This window comes from Carcharodon carcharias (assembly GCF_017639515.1).
Source record: "Carcharodon carcharias isolate sCarCar2 chromosome 27 unlocalized genomic scaffold, sCarCar2.pri SUPER_27_unloc_1, whole genome shotgun sequence".
In the NCBI taxonomy this organism is placed as follows: domain Eukaryota; kingdom Metazoa; phylum Chordata; class Chondrichthyes; order Lamniformes; family Lamnidae; genus Carcharodon; species Carcharodon carcharias.
This window is the reverse complement of record NW_024470624.1, coordinates 8,000,844-8,020,374: the sequence shown is the minus strand read 5'-3', so window position 1 is coordinate 8,020,374 and position 19,531 is coordinate 8,000,844. Positions and strand designations below refer to the sequence as shown.

The window sequence follows — 19,531 nt, the reverse complement described above, 5'->3', positions numbered from 1 at the left end:
GGAGCACCGTCCAGTTGCAGTGCGAGGGGAGAGTGAGGGAGCACCGTCCAGTGGGAGTGCGAGGGGAGAGTGAGGGAGCACCGTCCAGTGGGAGTGTGAGGGGAGAGTGAAGGAGCACCGTCCCATCGTTGTGCGAGGGGAGAGTGAGTGAGCACCGTCCAGTGGGAGTGCGAGGGGAGACTGAGTGAGCACCGTCCCGTCAGAGTGCGAGGGGAGAGTGAGGGAGCACTGTCTCGTCAGAGTGCGAGGGGAGAGTGAGGGAGCACCGTCCCGTCAGAGTGCGAGGGGAGAGTGAGGGAGCACCGTCCAGTGGGAGTGCGAGGGTAGACTGAGTGAGCAACATCCAGTGGGAGTGCGAGGCTAGACTGAGTGAGCACCGTCCAGTGGGAGTGCGAGGGTAGAATGAGTGAGCACCGTCCAGTGGGAGTGCGAGGGTAGAGTGAGTGAGCACTGTCCAGTGGGAGTGCGAGGGTCGACTGAGTGAGCACCTTCCAGTGGGAGTGCAAGGGGAGAGTGAGGGCGCACCGTACAGTGGCAGTGCGAGGGGAGAGTGAGGGAGCACCGTCCAGTGGCAGTGCGAGGGGAGAGTGAGGGAGCACCGTCCAGTCGGAGTGTGAGGGGAGAGTGAGTGAGATCCCTCCAGTCATAGTGCGTGGGGAGAGGGAGCACCGTCCAGTCAGAGTGCGTGGGGAGAGCGAGGGAGCACCGTCCAGTGGGAGTGCGAGGGTAGACTGAGTGAGCAACATCCAGTGGGAGTGCGAGGCTAGACTGAATGAGCACCGTCCAGTGGGAGTGCGAGGGTAGAATGAGTGAGCACCGTCCAGTGGAAGTGTGAGGCTAGACTGAGTGAGCACCGTCCAGTGGGAGTGCGATGGTAGACTGAGTGAGCACCGTCCAGTCGGAGTGTGAGGGGAGAGTGAGTGAGCACCATCCAGTGGCAGTGCGAGGGTAGAGTGAGTGAGCACCGCCCAGTGGGAGTGCGAGGGTAGAGTGAGTGAGCACTGTCCAGTGGGAGTGCGAGGGTCGACTGAGTGAGCACCTTCCAGTGGGAGTGCAAGGGGAGAGTGAGGGCGCACCGTACAGTGGCAGTGCGAGGGGAGAGTGAGGGAGCACCGTCCAGTGGCAGTGCGAGGGGAGAGTGAGGGAGCACCGTCCAGTCGGAGTGTGAGGGGAGAGTGAGTGAGATCCCTCCAGTCATAGTGCGTGGGGAGAGGGAGCACCGTCCAGTCAGAGTGCGTGGGGAGAGCGAGGGAGCACCGTCCAGTCAGAGTGCGTGGGGAGAGCGAGTGAGCACCGTCCAGTCAGAGTGCATGGGGAGAGCGAGGGAGCACCGTCCAGTCAGAGTGCGTGGGGAGAGCGAGGGAGCACCGTCCACTCAGAGTGCGTGGGGAGAGTAAGGGAGCACCGTCCAGTCAGAGTGCGTGGGGAGAGTGAGGGAGCACCGTCCAGTCAGAGTGCGTGGGGAGAGTGAGGGAGGACCGTCCAGTCAGAGTGCGTGGGGAGAGTGAGGGAGCACCGTCCAGTCAGAGTGCATGTGGAGAGTGAGGGAGCACCGTCCAGTCAGAGTGCGTGGGGAGAGTGAGGGATCACCGTCCAGTCAGAGTGCGTGGGGAGAGTGAGGGAGCACCGTCCAGTCAGAGTGCGTGGGGAGAGTGAGGGAGCACCGTCCAGTCAGAGTGCGTGTGGAGAGTGAGGGAGCACCGTCCAGTCAGAGTGCGTGTGGAGAGTGAGGGAGCACCGTCCAGTCAGAGTGCGTGGGGAGAGTGAGGGAGCACCGTCCAGTCAGAGTGGGTGGGGAGAGTGAGGGAGCACTGTCCAGTCAGAGTGCGTGGGGAGAGTGAGGGAGCACCGTCCAGTCAGAGTGCATGGGGAGAGTGAGGGAGCACCGTCCAGTCAGAGTGCGTGGGGAGAGTGAGGGAGCACCGTCCAGTCAGAATGCGTGGGAAGATTGAGGGAGCACCGTCCAGTCAGAGTGCGTGGGGAGAGCAAGGGAGAACCGTCCAGTCAGAGTGCGTGGGGAGAGCGAATGAGCACCGTCCACTCACTGTGCGTTGGGGAGTGAGTGAGCACCGTCCAGTCAGAGTGCGTGGGGAGAGTGAGGGAGCACCGTCCAGTCGGAGTGTGAGGGTAGAGTGCGTGAGCACCATCCTGTCAGAGTGTGAGGGGAGAGTGAGTGAACACCGTCCAGTCGGAGTGTGAGGGGAGAGTGAGTGAGCACCGTCCAGTCGGATTGTGTGGGAGAGTGCGTGAGGACCGTCCAGTCGGAATGTGAGGGGAGAGTGAGTGAGATCCCTCCAGTCGGAGTGTGAGGGGAGAGTGAGTGAGCACCGTCCAGTCGAAGTGTGAGGGGAGAGTGAGTGAGATCCCTCCAGTCGGAGTGTGAGGGGAGAGTGAGTGAGCACCGTCCTGTCGGAGTGTGAGGAATGAGTGAGTGAGCACCATCCAATCGGAGTGTGAGGGGAGTGTGAGTGAGCATCGTCCAGTCGGAGTGTGAGGGGAGAGTGAGTGAGCATCGTCCAGTCGGAGTGTGAGGAGTGAGTGAGCATCGTCCAGTCGGAGTGTGAGGGGAGAGTGAGTGAGCATCGTCCAGTCGGAGTGTGAGGAGTGAGTGAGTGAGCACCGTCCTTCGGAGTGTGAGGGGAGTGTGTGTGAGCATCGTCCAATCGGAGCACGGGGAGGCCATGAGCAGCGTCCAATCAGAGCCCCATGGCAAGAGAACACCGTCCAATCAGGGCTCGAGGAGGGAGACTAAGCCACCCTATCGGTGCTCATGTTGAGGGCTTGTTGTTGGCATGAGCTGGGCACAGATCGGCTCCTGCCGGTTGTCACGTGGACCTATCCTGCCCGCTCACCCCTCCCCGGCGGCACGTGGGCTCTGACCTCACCCGAGGGGAGGTTTGGGCAGCCGGAAACCCCGAGTCGGCAAAGAAACACTTGTCTCAGCTGATCTGGATTTCCAAAATACTTTATTAATAATAATACCAAGAGCACGAGGCTCCGTTGGGTGTGCAGGGGAGACGAGGGACAACCCAGCGAGCCTCGACAGAAATTTCCAATCGGCAGGTAGATCCAACCCCGGAGGGTGAAGCATATTGCACGTTGCAGGGGGACAGCGGGGCGCAGGGTCTTTCTATGGTGGGTTCGCGAGAGGATAACCTGAGAAGATCAGGCACCCCCCTCCCATCCACGGGCCTGCCATTTCTCGAAGTTCAGCCAACCCTCCTCTCTCTCTCTCTCTGCCCAGCGCTCCACCCCTGCGCCCCTTCGAGAGCTAGCGGTCGCCTCCAATGATCATCAGGATGTACAGGAAGATGTTGATGATGTCCAGGTAGAGGATCAGCGCGCCGAAGATGTACTCCTCGGGGCTCAGGCTGTAGCGATGCTTGGCCAGGATGAGCTGAATGTCGGCGGCCAGGAACTGCAAGACAGGACGAAGAGTTGGGCAGAGCTTCTCAGGGAGAGCTCCGTGCTGGGTCAGGCACGTGGACACCCCCTGAGCTCCAGGCAGAAGGAATGAACGCGACCCTTCTCACGGGTTAAGGGAGTGGGGACGGTTAGTCTCTGCCTAACCCTGTGCTGTACCTGTCCTGGGAGTGTTTGATGGGGACAGTGTAGAGGGAGCTTTACTCTGTATCTAACCCCGTGCTTTAGCCAGATTCCTGCAAGTCTTGTCACCTTCCCAGTTGCTCGCTTGTCCCAGCAGCTGTCAGGAGACTTCGAGCAGGGGATTACTGCTTTGGCTTGGTCCGCCCATCCCCTTCTTCCTATTTCCGACCCCCTTCGTTCCCCCCCTCTTTTGCCGGCCCCATCCCCAACTTTCTGAGATTGATGCCCGGGCAATCTCCCCGTCCTAGCAGCAGCTCGATTCTGCCCTCTGGCGGGCATTAACCCACTGGGACAGGCGGCCCGCTCAACCTCCCCGCCTTCAGCAGAGACGTGTGGGTCCGCTGATGATTGCAGGATGCGGTGGGGTTGGACGGGGTGGGGAGGGGGGGAGTCGGGGGCTGGTGCTGGTGGGAGGGGCCGGGGCCTACTTACGATGGAGAAGATCAGGGCTCCCAGCGAGCCATAGACGATTTCCATGATGCGGCTGTAGAAGAAGATGCTGAAGAAGCCGAACATGAAGAGGATGATGGAGGCGACCAGGAGGAATCCGTAGCACAGGGTGAAGTCGAAGCGGGTCTGTGGAGTCGGGAGGTGGGGAGAGACAGAGAGAGAGAGAGACAGAGAGGGAGCGTGAGTGATGGGGCTGTGGAGTCATCAGCCAGCGGTGGAGATGGGAGGTCTCCTCAGACACGCGCACACTGGAGGAGAGACTGCCGAGCGAGAGCAACTTTATTCGCAGTGCAGGACTATCCCCCAGGTCGGGGCTTTCCAACCCTCGGGCCCCGACCTCCAGTGGGGTCACGAGACAGGGGAGCCTCGAGGCAGCGATGGGCGGAGCTCGGCCGCGAGGCACCTTTCAATCCTCGAGGAGGTTTCTTTCACCCCCCCCCACCACCCCCCACCTCTATCGCTGGGCCTGGATGAATGGGCAGATCCTCGAGGCCCCGTTCCTGCTGCAAGAGGAAAGCTGCGGAAAGGTGGGTTCGATTGCACTTTCGACACTTGCCGCCGCACTCAACCTCGTGACCTGCTCAACAGCTTGAAAGGTGAACCCCAACCCCACCCCCACCGCCGCACTTGCTCCACAAGGGGTCACGAGGGGTAAAGGGTCAGGTAGCACTACCCCAGATAGTGACCGAGAGCAGCCATCACTCTCAATGGGAACATCTCCCAGAAAGAGAGGGAGTGACCAGGAGCAGCCATTACTCTCAATGGGAACATCTCCCAGAAAGAGAGGGAGTGACCAGGAGCAGCCATTACTCTCAAGGGGGACATCTCCCGGAAAGTGAGTGACCGAGAGCAGCTATTACTCTCAATGGGGAAGTCTCTCAGAAAGAGAGGGAGTGACCAGAAGCAGCCATTACTCTCAATGGGAACATCTCCCAGAAAGAGAGGGAGTGACCAGGAGCAGCCATTACTCTCAATGGGAACATCTCCCAGAAAGAGGGAGTGACCGAGAACAGCCATTACCTTCAATGGGGACATCTAGAAAGAGGGAGAGAGAGTAGTCATTACCCTCAATGGGGACATTTCTCAGAGACAGTGACCGAGAGTAGTCTTTAACCTCAATGGGGACATTTCAGTGAGAGTGACCGAGAGTAGTCATTACCCTCAATGGGGACATCTCTCAGCGAGAGTGACTGAGAGCAGTCATTACCCTCAATGGGGAGATCTCTCAGCGAGAATGACCGAGAGTAGTCATTACCCTCAATGGGGACATCTCTCAGCGAGAGTGACCGAGAGTAGTCATTACCGTCAATGGGGAGATCTCTCAGCGAGAGTGACCGAGAGTAGTCATTACTCTCAATGGGGACATCTCTCAGTGAGAGTGACCGAGAGTAGTCATTACCCTCAATGGGGAGATCTCTCAGCGAGAGTGACCGAGAGTAGTCATTACCCTCAATTGGGAGATCTCTCAGTGAGAGTGACCGGGAGTAGTCATTACCCTCAATGGTGACATCTCTCAGCGAGAGTGACCGAGAGTAGTCATTACTCTCAATGGGGACATCTCTCAGCGAGAGTGACCGAGAGTAGTCATTACCCTCAATGGTGACATCTCTCAGCGAGAGTGACCGAGAGTGGTCATTACCCTCAATGGTGACATCTCTCAGCGAGAGTGACCGAGAGTGGTCATTACTCTCAATGGGGACATCTCTCAGCGAGAGTGACCGAGAGTAGTCATTACCCTCAATGGGGAGATCTCTCAGCGAGAGTGACCAAGAGTGGTCATTACCCTCAATGGGGACATCTCTCAGCGAGAGTGACCGAGAGTGGTCATTACCGTCAATGGGGACATCTCTCAGCGAGAGTGACCACGAGTAGTCATTACCGTCAATGGGGAGATCTCTCAGCGAGAGTGACCGAGAGCAGTCATTACCGTCAATGGGGAGATCTCTCAGCGAGAGTGACCGAGAGTAGTCATTACCTTCAATGGCATTTGAAACTGAGGATAATGGAAACCATCGTCGTTCTGATTTTCAACCTTACCCTGCTGAATCTCCCAGGATGCAGATTGGTGCCACTTCACCGGAGGAGAGATGGCACTGACTCCAGCCTTAGCTGTCTTATTCACTCCTTGGTTGTGAAAGTCGCTGGCTCGGCCCAGCATTTGATGCCCCATCCTAATTAGCCCTTGAGAAGGTGGCGGTGGGTGAGCCGCCTTCTCGAACCGCTGCAGTCCCTGTGGTGTAGGTACACCCACCGTGCTGTTAGGGAGGGAGTTCCCAGGATTTAGACCCGGCGACAGTGAAGGAACGGCCGATATATTCCCAAGTCAGGATAGTGAGCAGCTCGGAGGGGAAATTCCAGGTTGTGGTGTTCCCCGTGCGTCTGCTGCCCTCGTCCTTCTAGACGGTAGCGGTGGTGGGTTTGGAAGGTGCTGTCGTGGATGGACTGTTGACTCCCCCCACCCTTCCCACTGCACCCACCCCCCCCCCAACTCCCACCCAGCCTGATTTCTGCTTACCTGACTGGCAAAGAGGATGACTGCAAAGCAGACAGCCACCGTGGAGCCCAGAGCGATCATGACGGAGGAGGTACTGTAGGTGGAGGCGATCACCCCGACCATGTAGGAGAGGCTGAGCGTCAGAATGGCCTGGCGGGGAGGAGAGAGGGCAGAGGAGGGTGAGAAAAGGCAGCGGAGACCAGCGGCAGCTCCTGGCGGCTGGCGGTGGGCACGAGGCTCGGCTGGTCAGGCAAGGCGGGCTCCTGCCCGCATCCTGTGCCATGCGCCCTTCCCCCCACCCCCTCCACCTCACCGCACCCCAGCCCCGGGGATTCCTCTGTACCAGTCGCCCATCCGAACCAAGCCCGCAAGCTTCGATCCCCAGCACTCGTCGTGGCAAATCCGGGAAGGCTGTGGTACCGAAGGACCTGGGTGTCCTGGGGCATGAATCACAAAAAAGTCAGAATGCAGGTACAGCAAGCAACGAGGAAGGCACATGGAGTGTCGGCCTTTATTGCAAGGGGGATGGAACATAAAGGTAGGGAAGTCTTGCTACAACTGGACTGCAGCCGAAGTACTGCATAGAGTTCTGGTCTCCTAACTTAAGGGGTACACACTCGCGCTGAGAGCCGTTTGGAGAAGGTTCGCTCGGCTGATTCCCGGGATGAAGGGGGTTTGTCTCATGGGGAAAGGTTGAGCAGGTTGTGCCGGTACCCATTGGAGTTTAAAAGAACGAGCGGGGATCTTATTGAAACAGATAAGATCCTGAGGGAGGTTGGGGGCGAGAGGGGGTTTGACAGGGTGGATGCTGAGAGGTTGTTTCCCCCCCTTGTGGGGGTGGAATCTAGCAATAATCTCAAAGTCAGCAGTCTCCCATTTAAGATGGAAGGGAGGGCTAGAATGGTTATCCTAGCACACCAGGAGGCCATTCCGTCCGTCGTATCTGTGCCGGCTCTCTGAAGTAGAGAGTTCTTGAACCAGAGGGCGTTTTTTTTACGACAATCGATGACGATTGTCACGGTCCCTGTGACTGAAACTGGCTTCATAATTCCAATTCCTGATTTATGATTATGAAGTTAAATCCACCCCCCCAAACCCCCACCATCCCCGACCATCGCCCCCACATTCTTCCTTTTCAGGGAGCAATTGGACTCCCTCTTGAATGCCCCCCAATTGAACCTGCCTCCCCCGCACTCTCAGGCACCGCACTCCACATCCTAACCGCTCGCCGCCCGAATTGGTTTCTCCTCACGTCTTCGATGATTCTTTTTGCCTGTCCCCCTCAAATTGGCGCCACCTGGCTCTCCATCCTTCTGCCGACGGGAGCGGTTTGTCCCCCCTATTGACTCTGCCCAGACCCCTCACAATTTTGAACGCCTCCATCAAACCTCCTCTCGACCTTCTCTTCACCAAGAGAAACAACCCCTGCTTCCCCCACCCACCCACCCACGTCACTGAAGTTCCTCATCCCTTGGGGCCATCCTTATGAATGAGGAGCAATTTCTTTCTCTCTGGGGGTGGGGGGGGGTCAGTCTGTGGGATTCTCTCCTCACCACCCCCCCTCCCCCACCACCCCCGACCGCCAGAAAGCAGCGGAGGCCGGGTCACTGAATATATCCAAGGCCCAGTTAGACAGAGTTTCAATCGATGAGGGGAATCGAGGGTTATGGGGGGAGGGAGTGGAGGGAGGGGGACAGGCAGGAAGGCGGAGTTGAGGTCACAGTCAGATCAGCCATGATTGCATCGAATGGGGGACGAGTAGGCCCGAGGAGCCGAATGGCCTACTCCTGGTTCTTAATCCTTAGGAGTTTAGATGGGATCGCACTGGAGCGAGAGTAACGCCTGCTCTTGGTTTGTGAAAATCAATGTGGGAGTGGGGACAGTTGGGGTGGGGGGTTTGTTGGCAGGGGGTGGTGGGGTTGAGGGGGTGTTGAGGGAGTGAAGTGTTGAAGGGGTGGGGGTGGAGGTGTTGAGGGATTGGAGGGGTTGGGGGGGTGGAGGGGTGGAGAGGTGGGGGTGTTGAGGGGGTGGGGGTGTGGAGGAGGGTTTGAGGGGGTGGGGGTGTGGAGGAGGGTTTGAGTGGGTGGGGGTGTGGAGAAGGGTCTGAGGGGTGGGGGTGTGGAGGAGGGGTTGAGGGGGTGGGGGGTGGGGGTGTGGAGGAGGGGTTGAGGGGGTGGGGGGTGTGGAGGAGGGGGTTGAGGGGGTGGGGATGTGGAGGAGGGGTTGAGAGGGTGGGGGTGTGGAGGAGGGGTTGAGGGGGTGGGGGGTGGGGGTGTGGAGGAGGGGTTGAGGGGGTGGGGGTGTGGAGGAGGGGGTTGAGGGGGTGGGGATGTGGAGGAGGGGTTGAGAGGGTGGGGGTGTGGAGGAGGGGTCGAGGGGGTGGGGGTGTGGAGGAGGGGTTGTGGGGGTGGGGGTGTGGAGGAGGGGGTTGAGGGGGTGGGGGTGTGGAGGAAGGGTTGAGGGTTGGGGGTGTGGAGGGTGTTGAGGTTTGGGGGTGTGGAGGAGGTTGAGGGGTGGGGGTGTGGAGGAGGGGGTGTGGAGGAGGGGGTGTGGAGGAGGGGTTGAGGGTTGGGGGTGTGGAGGGTGTTGAGGGTTGGGGGTGTGGAGGAGGTTGAGGGGTGGGGGTGTAGAGGAGGGTGTGTGGAGGAGGGGGTGTGGAGGAGGAGTTGAGGGTTGGGGGTGTGGAGGAGGGGGTGTGGAGGAGGAGTTGAGGGTTGGGGGTGTGGAGGAGGTTGAGGGGTGGGGGTGTGGAGGAGGTTGAGGGGTGGGGGTGTGGAGGAGGGGTTGAGGGGTGGGGGTGTGGAGGAGGTTGAGGGGTGGGGGTGTGGAGGAGGTTGAGGGGTGGGGGTGTGGAAGAGGTTGAGGGGTGGGGGTGTGGAGGAGGTTGAGGGGTGGGCGTGTGGAGGAGGTTGAGGGGTGGGCGTGTGGAGGAGGTTGAGGGGTGGGGGTGTGGAGGGGGTTGAGGGGTGGGGGTGTGGAGGAGGGGTTGAGGGGTGGGGGTGTGGAGGAGGTTGAGGGGTGGGGGTGTGGAGGAGGTTGAGGGGTGGGGGTGTGGAGGAGGAGGTTGAGGGGTGGGGGTGTAGAGGGGTTAAGGTGATGGTGGGTTCGGGGAGGTGAGGAGACGGTGCAGGACCACTATCTTTTGAGTTGAAGTTACAGCACAGAAAGAGGCCATTCAGCCCGTGGTGCTTCGTGGCATCTTTTCTCATTGCTCCCCACGAACCTCTCCCACCCTGACTTCACCCCCTCCCACCCTGACTTCACCCCCTCCCACCCTGAATTCATTCACTCCCACCCTGACTTCACCCCCTCCCACCCTGACTTCACCCCCACCCGCCTCTAAGTCACCCCCACCCGCCTCTACTTCACCCCCTCCCGCCTCTACTTCACCCCTCCCACCTCTACTTCACCCCCACCTCTACTTCACCCCCACCCGCCTCTACTTCACCCCCACCTCTACTTCACCCCCACCCGCCTCTACTTCACCCCCACCCGCCTCTACTTCACCCCCACCCGCCTCTACTTCACCCCTACCCGCCTCTACTTCACCCCCACCTGCCTCTACTTCACCCCCTCCCGGCTCTACTTCACCCCCTCCCGGCTCTACTTCACCCCCTCCCACCTCTACTTCACCCCCACCCGCCTCTACTTCACCCTCCCACCTCCACTTTACCCCTCCAACCTGTACTTCACCCCCACCCACCTCCACTTCACCTCCCGCCTCTACTTCATCCCATCCTGTTCAGCGCCCCCTCGAGCTTGCCCTCACCATCCCAGCCTGATCATGGTTGACCCTCTAACTCAACGCCACTTTTTCCCATGCTTTGCCTCGATGCCACTGGGTATCTATCTACGTTGTTTCCTTTTGCCTTAGTTCTTTCTCAGGACTTGGTGCACCCCTAGCATTTGTTGCCCCGTTTTTCATCACCCCCCCCATCCCTAACTGCCCCTTGAGTGGAGCGTGTCGCTCGACCATTTCAGAGGGGCATGCTAAGAATCGCTCTGTTGTGCGGGTTTGTGTGTGGGGGGTGGGGGGTTGGGGGTGGCAGTGTAGGCCAGACCAGGTAAGGAAGGCAGATTTCCTATTCCCTAAGGGGGGACATGAATGAACCAGATGGGTTTATTTTTTAACGACGATCGATGACGATGGTCACGGTCCCTGTGACTGAAACTGGCTTCCTAATTTCAGATTTTTTGAATTGAATTTAAATCCCACTGGCTGCCGTGGGTGGGATTTGAACCCGAGTCCCCCCCCACCCCCCCCACAACCCCGCCCACCAAGAGCATTAGTCCAGGGCCTCTGGATGACTTGTCCAGTGACATCACCACGATGCCACCACTTTCCCCCTCCCCCGTCTTGTACATGTTCAGTGACTGAGCCTCCCCATTCCAAATTCCAAAGACTCAATGCCCTCGGAGTGAGGAAATTCCTCCTCACCTCAGTCCTAAATGGTCTGCCCCTTGTTGGACCTGCAGCCAACTTAGGAGAGCGAGCACAGTGTGGTAGGTGGGGGAGGGGGTGGGGGGGAGTGGATGGTGGGCAGCAGGGGTGGTAGGGTAATGGGGATTGGCAGCAGGTCGGGACGGGTGGTGGTTACCGGAAAGAGGGAGGCTGGCCGGGAGTGCGTCGGAATATTTGAGGCGATGCCTCGCAAAGCCGCAGCTGAGGCAAGAATGACACTCTCTGAATTCCCCCCAACCCCCTACCGTTGGCCAACAGCTGCAGAGGGTCTCATCGACTGTCAAGCAAATCGGGCTCACCAGGAAGAGAAGGTTCCAGGGAAACATCCTCCGAAAGTCTCCGCAGCAGCTCAGGGCCACCAGGACAAAGATGAAGATGCCGAAGGAGGAGTAGTAAAGCGCCGGGGTCTTCAGCACAAAGGCCTGGATGTCCGTGGAGTAGGTGAAGATACAGACGATCCCGAAGGTGAACAGCAGCTGCATGGACAGGATCGCGAACACCTGAGGAGTGGACCAACGTTACTGAAATGTGCAGCGGCTGTCCCCATCCAACAGGTACATCACGGGGTTAGATACAGAGTAAACCTCCCTCTACACTGTCCCCATCAAACACTCCCAGGACAGGTACAGCACGGGGTTAGATACAGAGTAAACCTCCCTCTACACTGTCCCCATCAAACACTCCCAGGACAGGTACAGCACGGGGTTAGATACAGAGTAAAGCTCCCTCTACACTGTCCTCATCAAACACTCCCAGGACACGGACAGCACGGGGTTAGATACAGAGTAAATCTCCCTCTACACTGTCCTGATCAAACACTCCCAGGACAGGTACAGCACGGGGTTAGATACAGAGTAAAGCTCCCTCTACACTGTCCCCATCAAACTCTCCCAGGACAGGTACAGCACGGGGTAAGATACAGAGTAAATCTCCCTCTACACCCTCCCCATCAAACACTCCCAGGACAGGTACAGCACAGGGTTAGATACAGAGTAAAGCTCCCTCAACACCGTCCCCATCAAACACTCCCAGGACAGGTACAGCACAGGGTTAGATACAGAGTAAAGCTCCCTCTACACTGTCCCCATCAAACACTCCCAGGACAGGTACAGCACGGGGTTAGATACAGAGTAAAGCTCCCTCAACACCGTCCCCATCAAACACTCCCAGGACAGGTACAGCACGGGGTTAGATACAGAGTAAAGCTCCCTCAACACCGTCCCCATCAAACACTCACAGGACAGGTACAGCACAGGGTTAGATACAGAGTAAAGCTCCCTCTACACTGTCCCCATCAAACACTCCCAGGACAGGTACAGCACAGGGTTAGATATAGAGTAAATCTCCCTCTACACTGTCCCCATCAAACACTCCCAGGACAGATACAGTACGGGGTTAGATACAGAGTAAAGCCCCCTCTACACTGCCCGAGGTTTGTGCTCCAGCCCCGTGTTGATACCGCCCCACCGCCTGGCTCCAGCGACCCCCCAACCCCCCACCCCGGGACTTCCTGCTTACCTTTCGAATGAACATGCGCCGGATGGTCGTGTCGTCTAAGGTGTCTGCGAAGACCCCGCCTCCCTCGCTCTGGCTGTATGTGGGAGGCGCTGCGTTCCCGTACCCTGAACGTGACGGAGACTGGTGCGGGTTAAAATACGCCGGCGATCTCGGATTCCCCATTCCCCTTGTCCAGGGGCCTGACCCGCTTCAGCCCAACGCCCACCCCCCCCTCCCTCACCCACACTCCCCACCCCCAACATCGACAGCGTGGAGCGGAGCAGAACCTCAACCGGTGGGCGAACTCCGCGCGGGTTTCGAGTCGGCCGCCGTCCCTCGGAGGGTCAGACGGGCGCCCGGTGTTGGCGGGGGTTGGGCGAGGGGCCTTTCAGACGAACCACGATGATGGCGTCACCCGTAAACCCACCCCCGCCCACCCCCTCTCTGCATTGGTAGCGGCCGGGAGCAGGGGAGACTTACCCAAGAAGTGGAGGGGTGGGGAGGGTTGCACGTGCGTCGGAGGCATGTCTTAGGAACATGCAGACGTACGAGCTAGGGAGCAGGAGGAGGCCGCTCGGAACCGCTCGGTCCCTTCAATGAAATCACGGGTGGACCTGATTGGAACCTCAGCGCCCCCCCCCCACCCCCCCCCCCATCCCCCTCCTTGCCCGTCAGGGGGCCGTGGGGAGAAGGTTCGCTCGGCCGATTCCCGGGATGAAGGGGTGGGGTTTGTCTCATGGGGAAAGGTTGAGCAGGTTGGGGGCCGGTACCCATTGGGGTTTAGAAGAACGAGAGGGGATCTTATTGAGACGGATAAGATCCTGATGGGGGTGGGATGTAGAGAGGGGGTTTGACAGGGTGGATGCTGAGAGGGTGTTTCCCACCTCGTGGGGGGGGAATCTAGAACGAGGGGAGGGGGCACAGTTTAAAAATAAGGTGGGGTGAGATCTCCCATTGAAGAGGGAGATGAGGAGGAATTTCTTCTCTCAGGGAGCGGGGGGGGGGGGGGGTCAGTCTGTGGGATTCTCTCCCCGCCCCCCCCCACCCCCACCCAGAGAGCGGCGGAGGCCGGGTCACTGAATATATCCGAGGCCGAGTTAGACAGAGTTTCGATCAACGAGGGGAGTCGAGGGTTATAGGGGGAGGGGGACAGGCAGGAAAGTGGAGTCGAGGCCACAATCAGATCAGTCGCCATCTTATCGAATGGTGGGGGGTGGAGGGGGTGGGGGGGGGAGGGAGCAGGTTCGAGGGGCCGAATGGCCTCCTCTTGCTCCTCCACCTTTTGAGGTTCTGTTTTATCGTCTTGCGTTGATCCAACTAGAAGCGTCCCCCGTTGGAAAAGGCCTTTCCTGGTGACCGGAGACAATCGGTTTGTCCTTTCCTGATGTCGGTCGAGAGATTGGATCCAGCTGAGCGGTCAGGGGAGGACTCCACCCTCCCGCTTCCAGATATCGTGGCAGCTTTTGCGCCTGCCAGAGACAGCAGGCGGGGCACCCTGTTTTATGCCCCATCTGGAAGGCGGCACCTCCGATGTGTGTGGCGCACCCTCAGGGCTGCCGCAGTGGGTGTTGGCCCTGGATTCCAGGGGGGGGGGGCTCATAGAAACTAGGAGCCAGGAGTAAGGCCATTCGGCCCATCGAGCCTGCTCCGCCATTCATTACAATCGTGGCTGATCATCCAACTCGATAGCCCTGATCCCGCTTTCGGGTCTCTGGAGCGGGGACTGGGACCTATTAGGGGCTGACCATCCCCATGCCCGTGACCCCTTGGTGCTGATGTGGTGTCTCAGCAGGTGAAGGGGCAGGCTTTGCTCATTCACTTTGGGTGTCCTGACATTCTCTAGCCACAGTCTGAAGCATGTCCCGATATGCTTGAACTCGATATGACTGGGGGCGGTGGAAGGGAATGGGTACAATGGGAATGGTGCGCCATCACTGGCGTGTACAGTCCCACCACATACCCACTTGATCTCACTGTCAATGGTCCCAAACCCCTTCCCGTTCACTCCCACTGTACACAATCCCAATGGACCCAAACCTCTTCCTATTCACTCCCACTGTACACAATCCCAATGGACCCAGACCCCTTCCCATTCACTCCCTCTGTACACAATCCCAATGGACCCAAACCCCTTCCCATTCACTCCCACTGTACACAATCCAAATGGACCCAGACCCCTTCCCATTCACTCCCACTGTACACAATCCCAATGGATCCAAACCCCTTCCCATTCACTCCCACTGTACACAATCCCAATAGACCCCAACCCCTTTCCATTCACTCCCACTGTACACAATCCCAATGGACCCCAACCCCTTTCCATTCACTCCCACTGTACACAATCCCAATGGACCCAAACCCTTCCCATTCACTCCCACTGTACACAATCCCAATGGACCCCAACCCCTTTCCATTCACTCCCACTGTACACAATCCCAATGGACCCAAACCCTTCCCATTCACTCCCACTGTACACAATCCCAGTGGACCCCAACCCCTTCCCCATCGCAATCCCTGACCCGACCACGTCCAGCGATTATCTTTTACCTTCTGCAGATGGAGGATTTTCACTGGTCTTGAGGGGTGACCTATCCCCGTACTCAGTCTCCATGTCGTTGGCCACCGACGCTGAGTTCGTCTGAAAGAGAGGGGTGGCGTCAGATAAGGTTGTCAATCTGCCCCCTCCTATAGGCCCCCAATCTCCCCGACCCCCCTTCTCCTCCTACACCTCCTGCTCCTCACTCCCTACCCACGTTTTCCTCGCACCTCTCTCCCACTCCTCCTCTGCTTCCCCACAGCTTCAGGTTCTCTGGGGGAGTGGTCCCTGGACCCTTCTTCCTATTCCCGCAACAATTTATATTTAGACCGTGCCGCTTCACATTGTACAACACCTCAAGTCTTGAAGAGCAATTGTCCAAAAAACATGCCCCCCCCACCCCCCCTAGCCACATAAGGAGAATAAGGGCCAATGACCAAGAGCGCAGTCAAAGTGGTTAGTTTGAGGAGAGTGAGGCGGAGAGTTCCAGAAGGGTGTTCCAGAGCTCGGGAGCCCAGACGCTGAAGGCACGTCCGCCAGTGGTGGAGCAATTCGAGGGGGATGCTCGTACAGAGGAGAGTGGGGATCTCAGAGGGTCGTTGGAGTACAATACAGAGGAAGGGGCCAAGTTTGAGTTTTTTTACATTTCCAAAGGTCTTTTGTTGATAAGGATGGGGGGGGGGTGGGGTGGTGGGGGGTGGGGGTGGTGGGATGCTGGTGGCGGTAACTGAGTGAGGAGAGACTGAGGGAGGGGATGCTCAGGGAGTGGGGATTGAGGTTGGGAGGCAGTGGAGGAGTGGCGGAGGTAGGGGAGGCTGAAGGAGGGAAACCGACTGAGGGAGGAGGGATTGAGGGAGGGGAGGCTTGGAGAGGAGGGACTGGGGAGGGGAAACTGGGGGAGGAGGGACTAAGGGACGGGAGACTGAGGGAGGGTGTGCAGGCTGACAGAGGTGAGGAAGAGGGAGGGGAGACGAGGGAGGGGAGAGTGAGGGTGGAGAGGCTGGGGGTGGAGAGGCTGAGGGAGGGGAGAGTGAGGGAGGAATGATGGAGGGAGCAGAGACTGAGGGAGGGGAGATTGAGGGTGAAGAGGCTGAGGGTGGAGTGACTGAGAGAGGGGAGAGTGAGGGATGGGAGACGGAGGGAGGGGAGGTTGAGGGGGAGAGGCTGAGGGAGGGGAGAGTGAGGGAGGAGTGATGGAGGGAATGGAGACTGAGGGAGGGGAGATTGAGGGAGAGGCGATGGAGGGAGAGGAGACTGAGGGAGGGGAGAGTGAGGGTGAAGAGGCTGAGAGAGAGAAGGGTGAGAGTGGGGAGGCTGCAGGTGGAGAGACTGAGGGAGGGGAGAGTGAGGGACGGGCGATGGAGGGAGAGGAGACTGAGGGGGGAGAGGCAGAGGGGAGGGAGAGGCTGAAGTGGGGGAGAGGCAGAGGGGAGGGAGAGGCTGAGAGAGGGGAGGCTGAGGGAGGACAGGCCGAGGGAGGGGGAGGAGTGTTAGCGTGCTGAGTGAGGGAGGTGTAGAGGAGATAGTGAAGGCAGAGTGAGGCGGAGGGGAGGAGGAGAGAAGACAGTTCAGGGAAACATTGCGAGGGAGGGGGCTGGGCATCATGGTATCGGGGCAGGATAGGGGCTTGTTAGCGGGGAGGAGGGGCGTGTTAGCAGGGGGCGGCGTGTGAGCGGGGAGGGGGCGTGTTAGTATTGAGGGGGCGTGTTAGTGGGGAGTGGGGGCATGTTAGCGGGGAGGGGGCAGGTTAGCTGGGAGGGGGCGTGTTAGCGGGGAGGTGGTGCATGTTAGCGGGGAGGTGGTGCGTGTTAGCGGGGAGGGGGGCGTGTTAGCGGGGAGGTGGTGCGTGTTAGCGGGGAGGGGGGCGTGTTAGCGGGGAGGTGGTGCGTGTTAGCGGGGAGGTGGTGCATGTTAGCTGGGAGGGGGGCGTGTTAGAGGGGAGGGGGTGCATGTTAGCGGGGAGGTGGTGCGTGTTAGCGGGGAGGTGGTGCGTGTTAGCGGGGAGGGGGGCGTGTTAGCGGGGAGGTGGTGCATGTTAGCGGGGAGGTGGTGTGTGTTAGCGGGGAGGGGGGCGTGTTAGCGGGGAGGTGGTGCGTGTTAGCGGGGAGGTGGTGCATGTTAGCTGGGAGGGGGGCGTGTTAGAGGGGAGGGGGTGCATGTTAGCGGGGAGGTGGTGCGTGTTAGCGGGGAGGTGGTGCATGTTAGCTGGGAGGGGGTGCGTGTTAGCGGGGAGGTGGTGCACGTTAGCGGGGAGGGGGGCGTGTTAGCGGGGAGGTGGTGCGTGTTAGCGGGGAGGGGGTGTGTTAGTGGGGAGTGGGGGCATGTTAGCGGGGAGCGGGCGTGTTAGTGGGGGAGGGGGCCATGTTTGCGGGGAGGGCGGGGCATGTTAGCGGGGGAGGGGGTGTGTTAGTGGGGGAGGGGGCCATGTTAGTGGGGAGGGGGGCGTGTTAGCGGGGGAGGGAGCGTGTTGGCGGGGGAGGGGGTGTGTTAGTGGGGGAGGGGCATGTTAGCGGGGAGGGGTCATGTTAGCGGGGAGGAGGGAGCGTTTTAGCGGGGGAGGGGGCGTATTAGTGGGGAGGGGGGCGTGTTAGCGGGGAGGGGGCGTGTTAGCGGTGGAGGGGGGCGTGTTAGCGGGGGAGGGGGCGTGTTAGCAGGGGAGGGGGGCGTGTTAGCGGGGAGGAGGGGGCGGGTTAGCGGGGAGGAGGGGGCGGGTTAGCAGGGAGGAGGGGGCGGGTTAGCGGGGAGGGGGCGTGTTAGCGGTGGAGGGGGCTTGTTAGCGGGGGGAGGGGGCGTGTTAGCAGGGGAGGGGGGCGTGTTAGCGGGGGAGGGGGCGGGTTAGCGGGGGGGGGCGTGTTAGCGGGGGGGAGGGGGCGTGTTAGCGGGGGAGGGGGCGTGTTAGCGGGGGAGGGGGCGTGTTAGCGGGGGGGAGGGGGCGTGTTAGAGGGGAGGGGGCGTGTTAGCGGGGGAGGGGGGCGTGTTAGCGGGGGAGGGGGCGTGTTAGCGGGGGGGAGGGGGCGTGTTAGCGGGGGAGGGGGCGTGTTAGCGGGGGAGGGGGGGCGTGTTTGTGGGGAGGGCGGGGCATGTTATCTGGGCAGTGTCCCCTCACCCTGAACATTGTACTCACCTGCTTGACGGGCCAGCTAATGGGCACCCCGACTAGGCAGGCGAGGGGCAGATACCGAGGGATGGAATGAGGCCGTGTTGGAGCCCCGGGTGCCCGACCCCACTGACCGACCGACTGACCATCACCCTCCTCTTTGCTGCTCTGCCCAGGCTGACTGCCCACAAGCCGGAGGATGGGGGCGGGGGTGGGGCATGGGGAAGGGGGTGGGGCTGGGGGCCGGACGGGCCATTGTGACATCGTAAACCATGTCAACCAACGCCTTGTGACACGTGTCGGCGTGTCACAAAGGGATACTCCCCCCCCCCCTCCCCGACCGCTAGCCCCAGCTTGTCATTGGCTCCCTGGTCACCACCAATCAGGAGGGGGCCAGTGGCACAGCGGTTGTATCGCTGGGATAGTAATCCAGAGGTCCCCAGGCTCATGCCCTGGTTGGGTGGGGGGGTGGGTGGGGGTGGGGGAGACGCGGGTTCAAATCCCACCTCACGGCCGCCGGTGGAATTTAAATTCAACTCATAAAAACCTGGAACTAGGAAGCCAGTTTCAGTCACGGGGACCGTGACAACCATCATTGATGGCCGTAAAAGAAAAAAAAACCCATCTGGTTCACTCGTGTTCCCCCTTTCGGGAATGTGCGGTGTGACCAGAGCTGGATTTGGACCCTCTCGCGGCCCTGGGGCAGTTGGGGTTAACGTTCCTCCCTCCGACCAGAAACCCCCGCCCCCACCCCCCCCCCACCCCCAACTGGGAGAGTCAACTGCCCCCGATGCACGTGAGGTTTCATCATCCAACCCTTCCCTCGCCCATGCCCTCCGGGATCCAGCTCCTCCGCCCTCGAGGACGTCCGCACCTTCCTGGGCGCCGATCAGGGAAGCAGACAAAGACCCGTGACCCCCCGGCTGGAGGGCGCTTGCTTGACCGTCGGAAGCCCGACCGAGCCTCCCTCCCCACCACCCCCCCCCCCCCGCCCTGCCAAACCCACCCCCTCACCGTCTCCCAAAGCGTCCAACGGCCTCCTACCCGGGTAAGGAGTAACTGCCGGTGGGAAACGGCGGAGAGGGGGAACGTTGTCCCCCCACCGCCGCCCCCACCCCGACGGTTCGACCCCAGGGTGTCGGTCGAGACGCCCCAGGCCAACCCTGGGGGAATTGGCGGCCAGAATGTTGGCGAGGGGGGTGGAGCGGCGAGGGGGGGAGAGGGTTAACGGCCTGGCGGAGGGAGGGTTCGCCGATTCTCACCCCTCCTAGGAACAGGCGATGGGCGTCCGGGTTGCTGCTGCTCCGCTTCCGAGGCCCAGTTGGATTCAGGAAGTGCTAGACGACAACAGGAAGCCAGCTGCTCCGTCAAGGAAGTGGGGAAACCTCG

General features: G+C 60.1%; 1 protein-coding gene across 1 annotated transcript; it reads right to left on the bottom strand.

The window, feature by feature from the left end:
• Positions 1 to 2,949: 2,949 nt before the first annotated feature.
• si:ch211-284o19.8 (protein lifeguard 1) lies at positions 2,950 to 18,406 on the bottom strand. The gene is made up of 7 exons (XM_041180777.1): positions 18,170 to 18,406; positions 15,057 to 15,147; positions 12,531 to 12,634; positions 11,312 to 11,512; positions 6,572 to 6,700; positions 4,039 to 4,182; positions 2,950 to 3,418 (listed from the first exon to the last, which is right to left on the bottom strand). The coding sequence occupies exons 1-7, from the start codon at positions 18,404 to 18,406 to the stop codon at positions 3,272 to 3,274; spliced, it is 1,053 nt and encodes a 350-aa protein (XP_041036711.1). The 3' UTR covers positions 2,950 to 3,271.
• Between the last annotated feature and the right edge of the window lie 1,125 nt (positions 18,407 to 19,531).

Bases quoted from the DNA above. Each gene is read 5' to 3' on its own strand.
- si:ch211-284o19.8 (XM_041180777.1), bottom strand. From the start codon at position 18,406: ATGTCACAATGGCCCGTCCGGCCCCCAGCCCCACCCCCTTCCCCATGC. The intron at 15,148-18,169 runs GTGAGTACAATG...CCTCTCTTTCAG, and splicing joins TTAGCTGGCCCGTCAAGCAG to ACGAACTCAGCGTCGGTGGC. The intron at 6,701-11,311 runs GTGAGCCCGATT...CCTCCCCGCCAG, and splicing joins CCTGGAACCTTCTCTTCCTG to GCCATTCTGACGCTCAGCCT.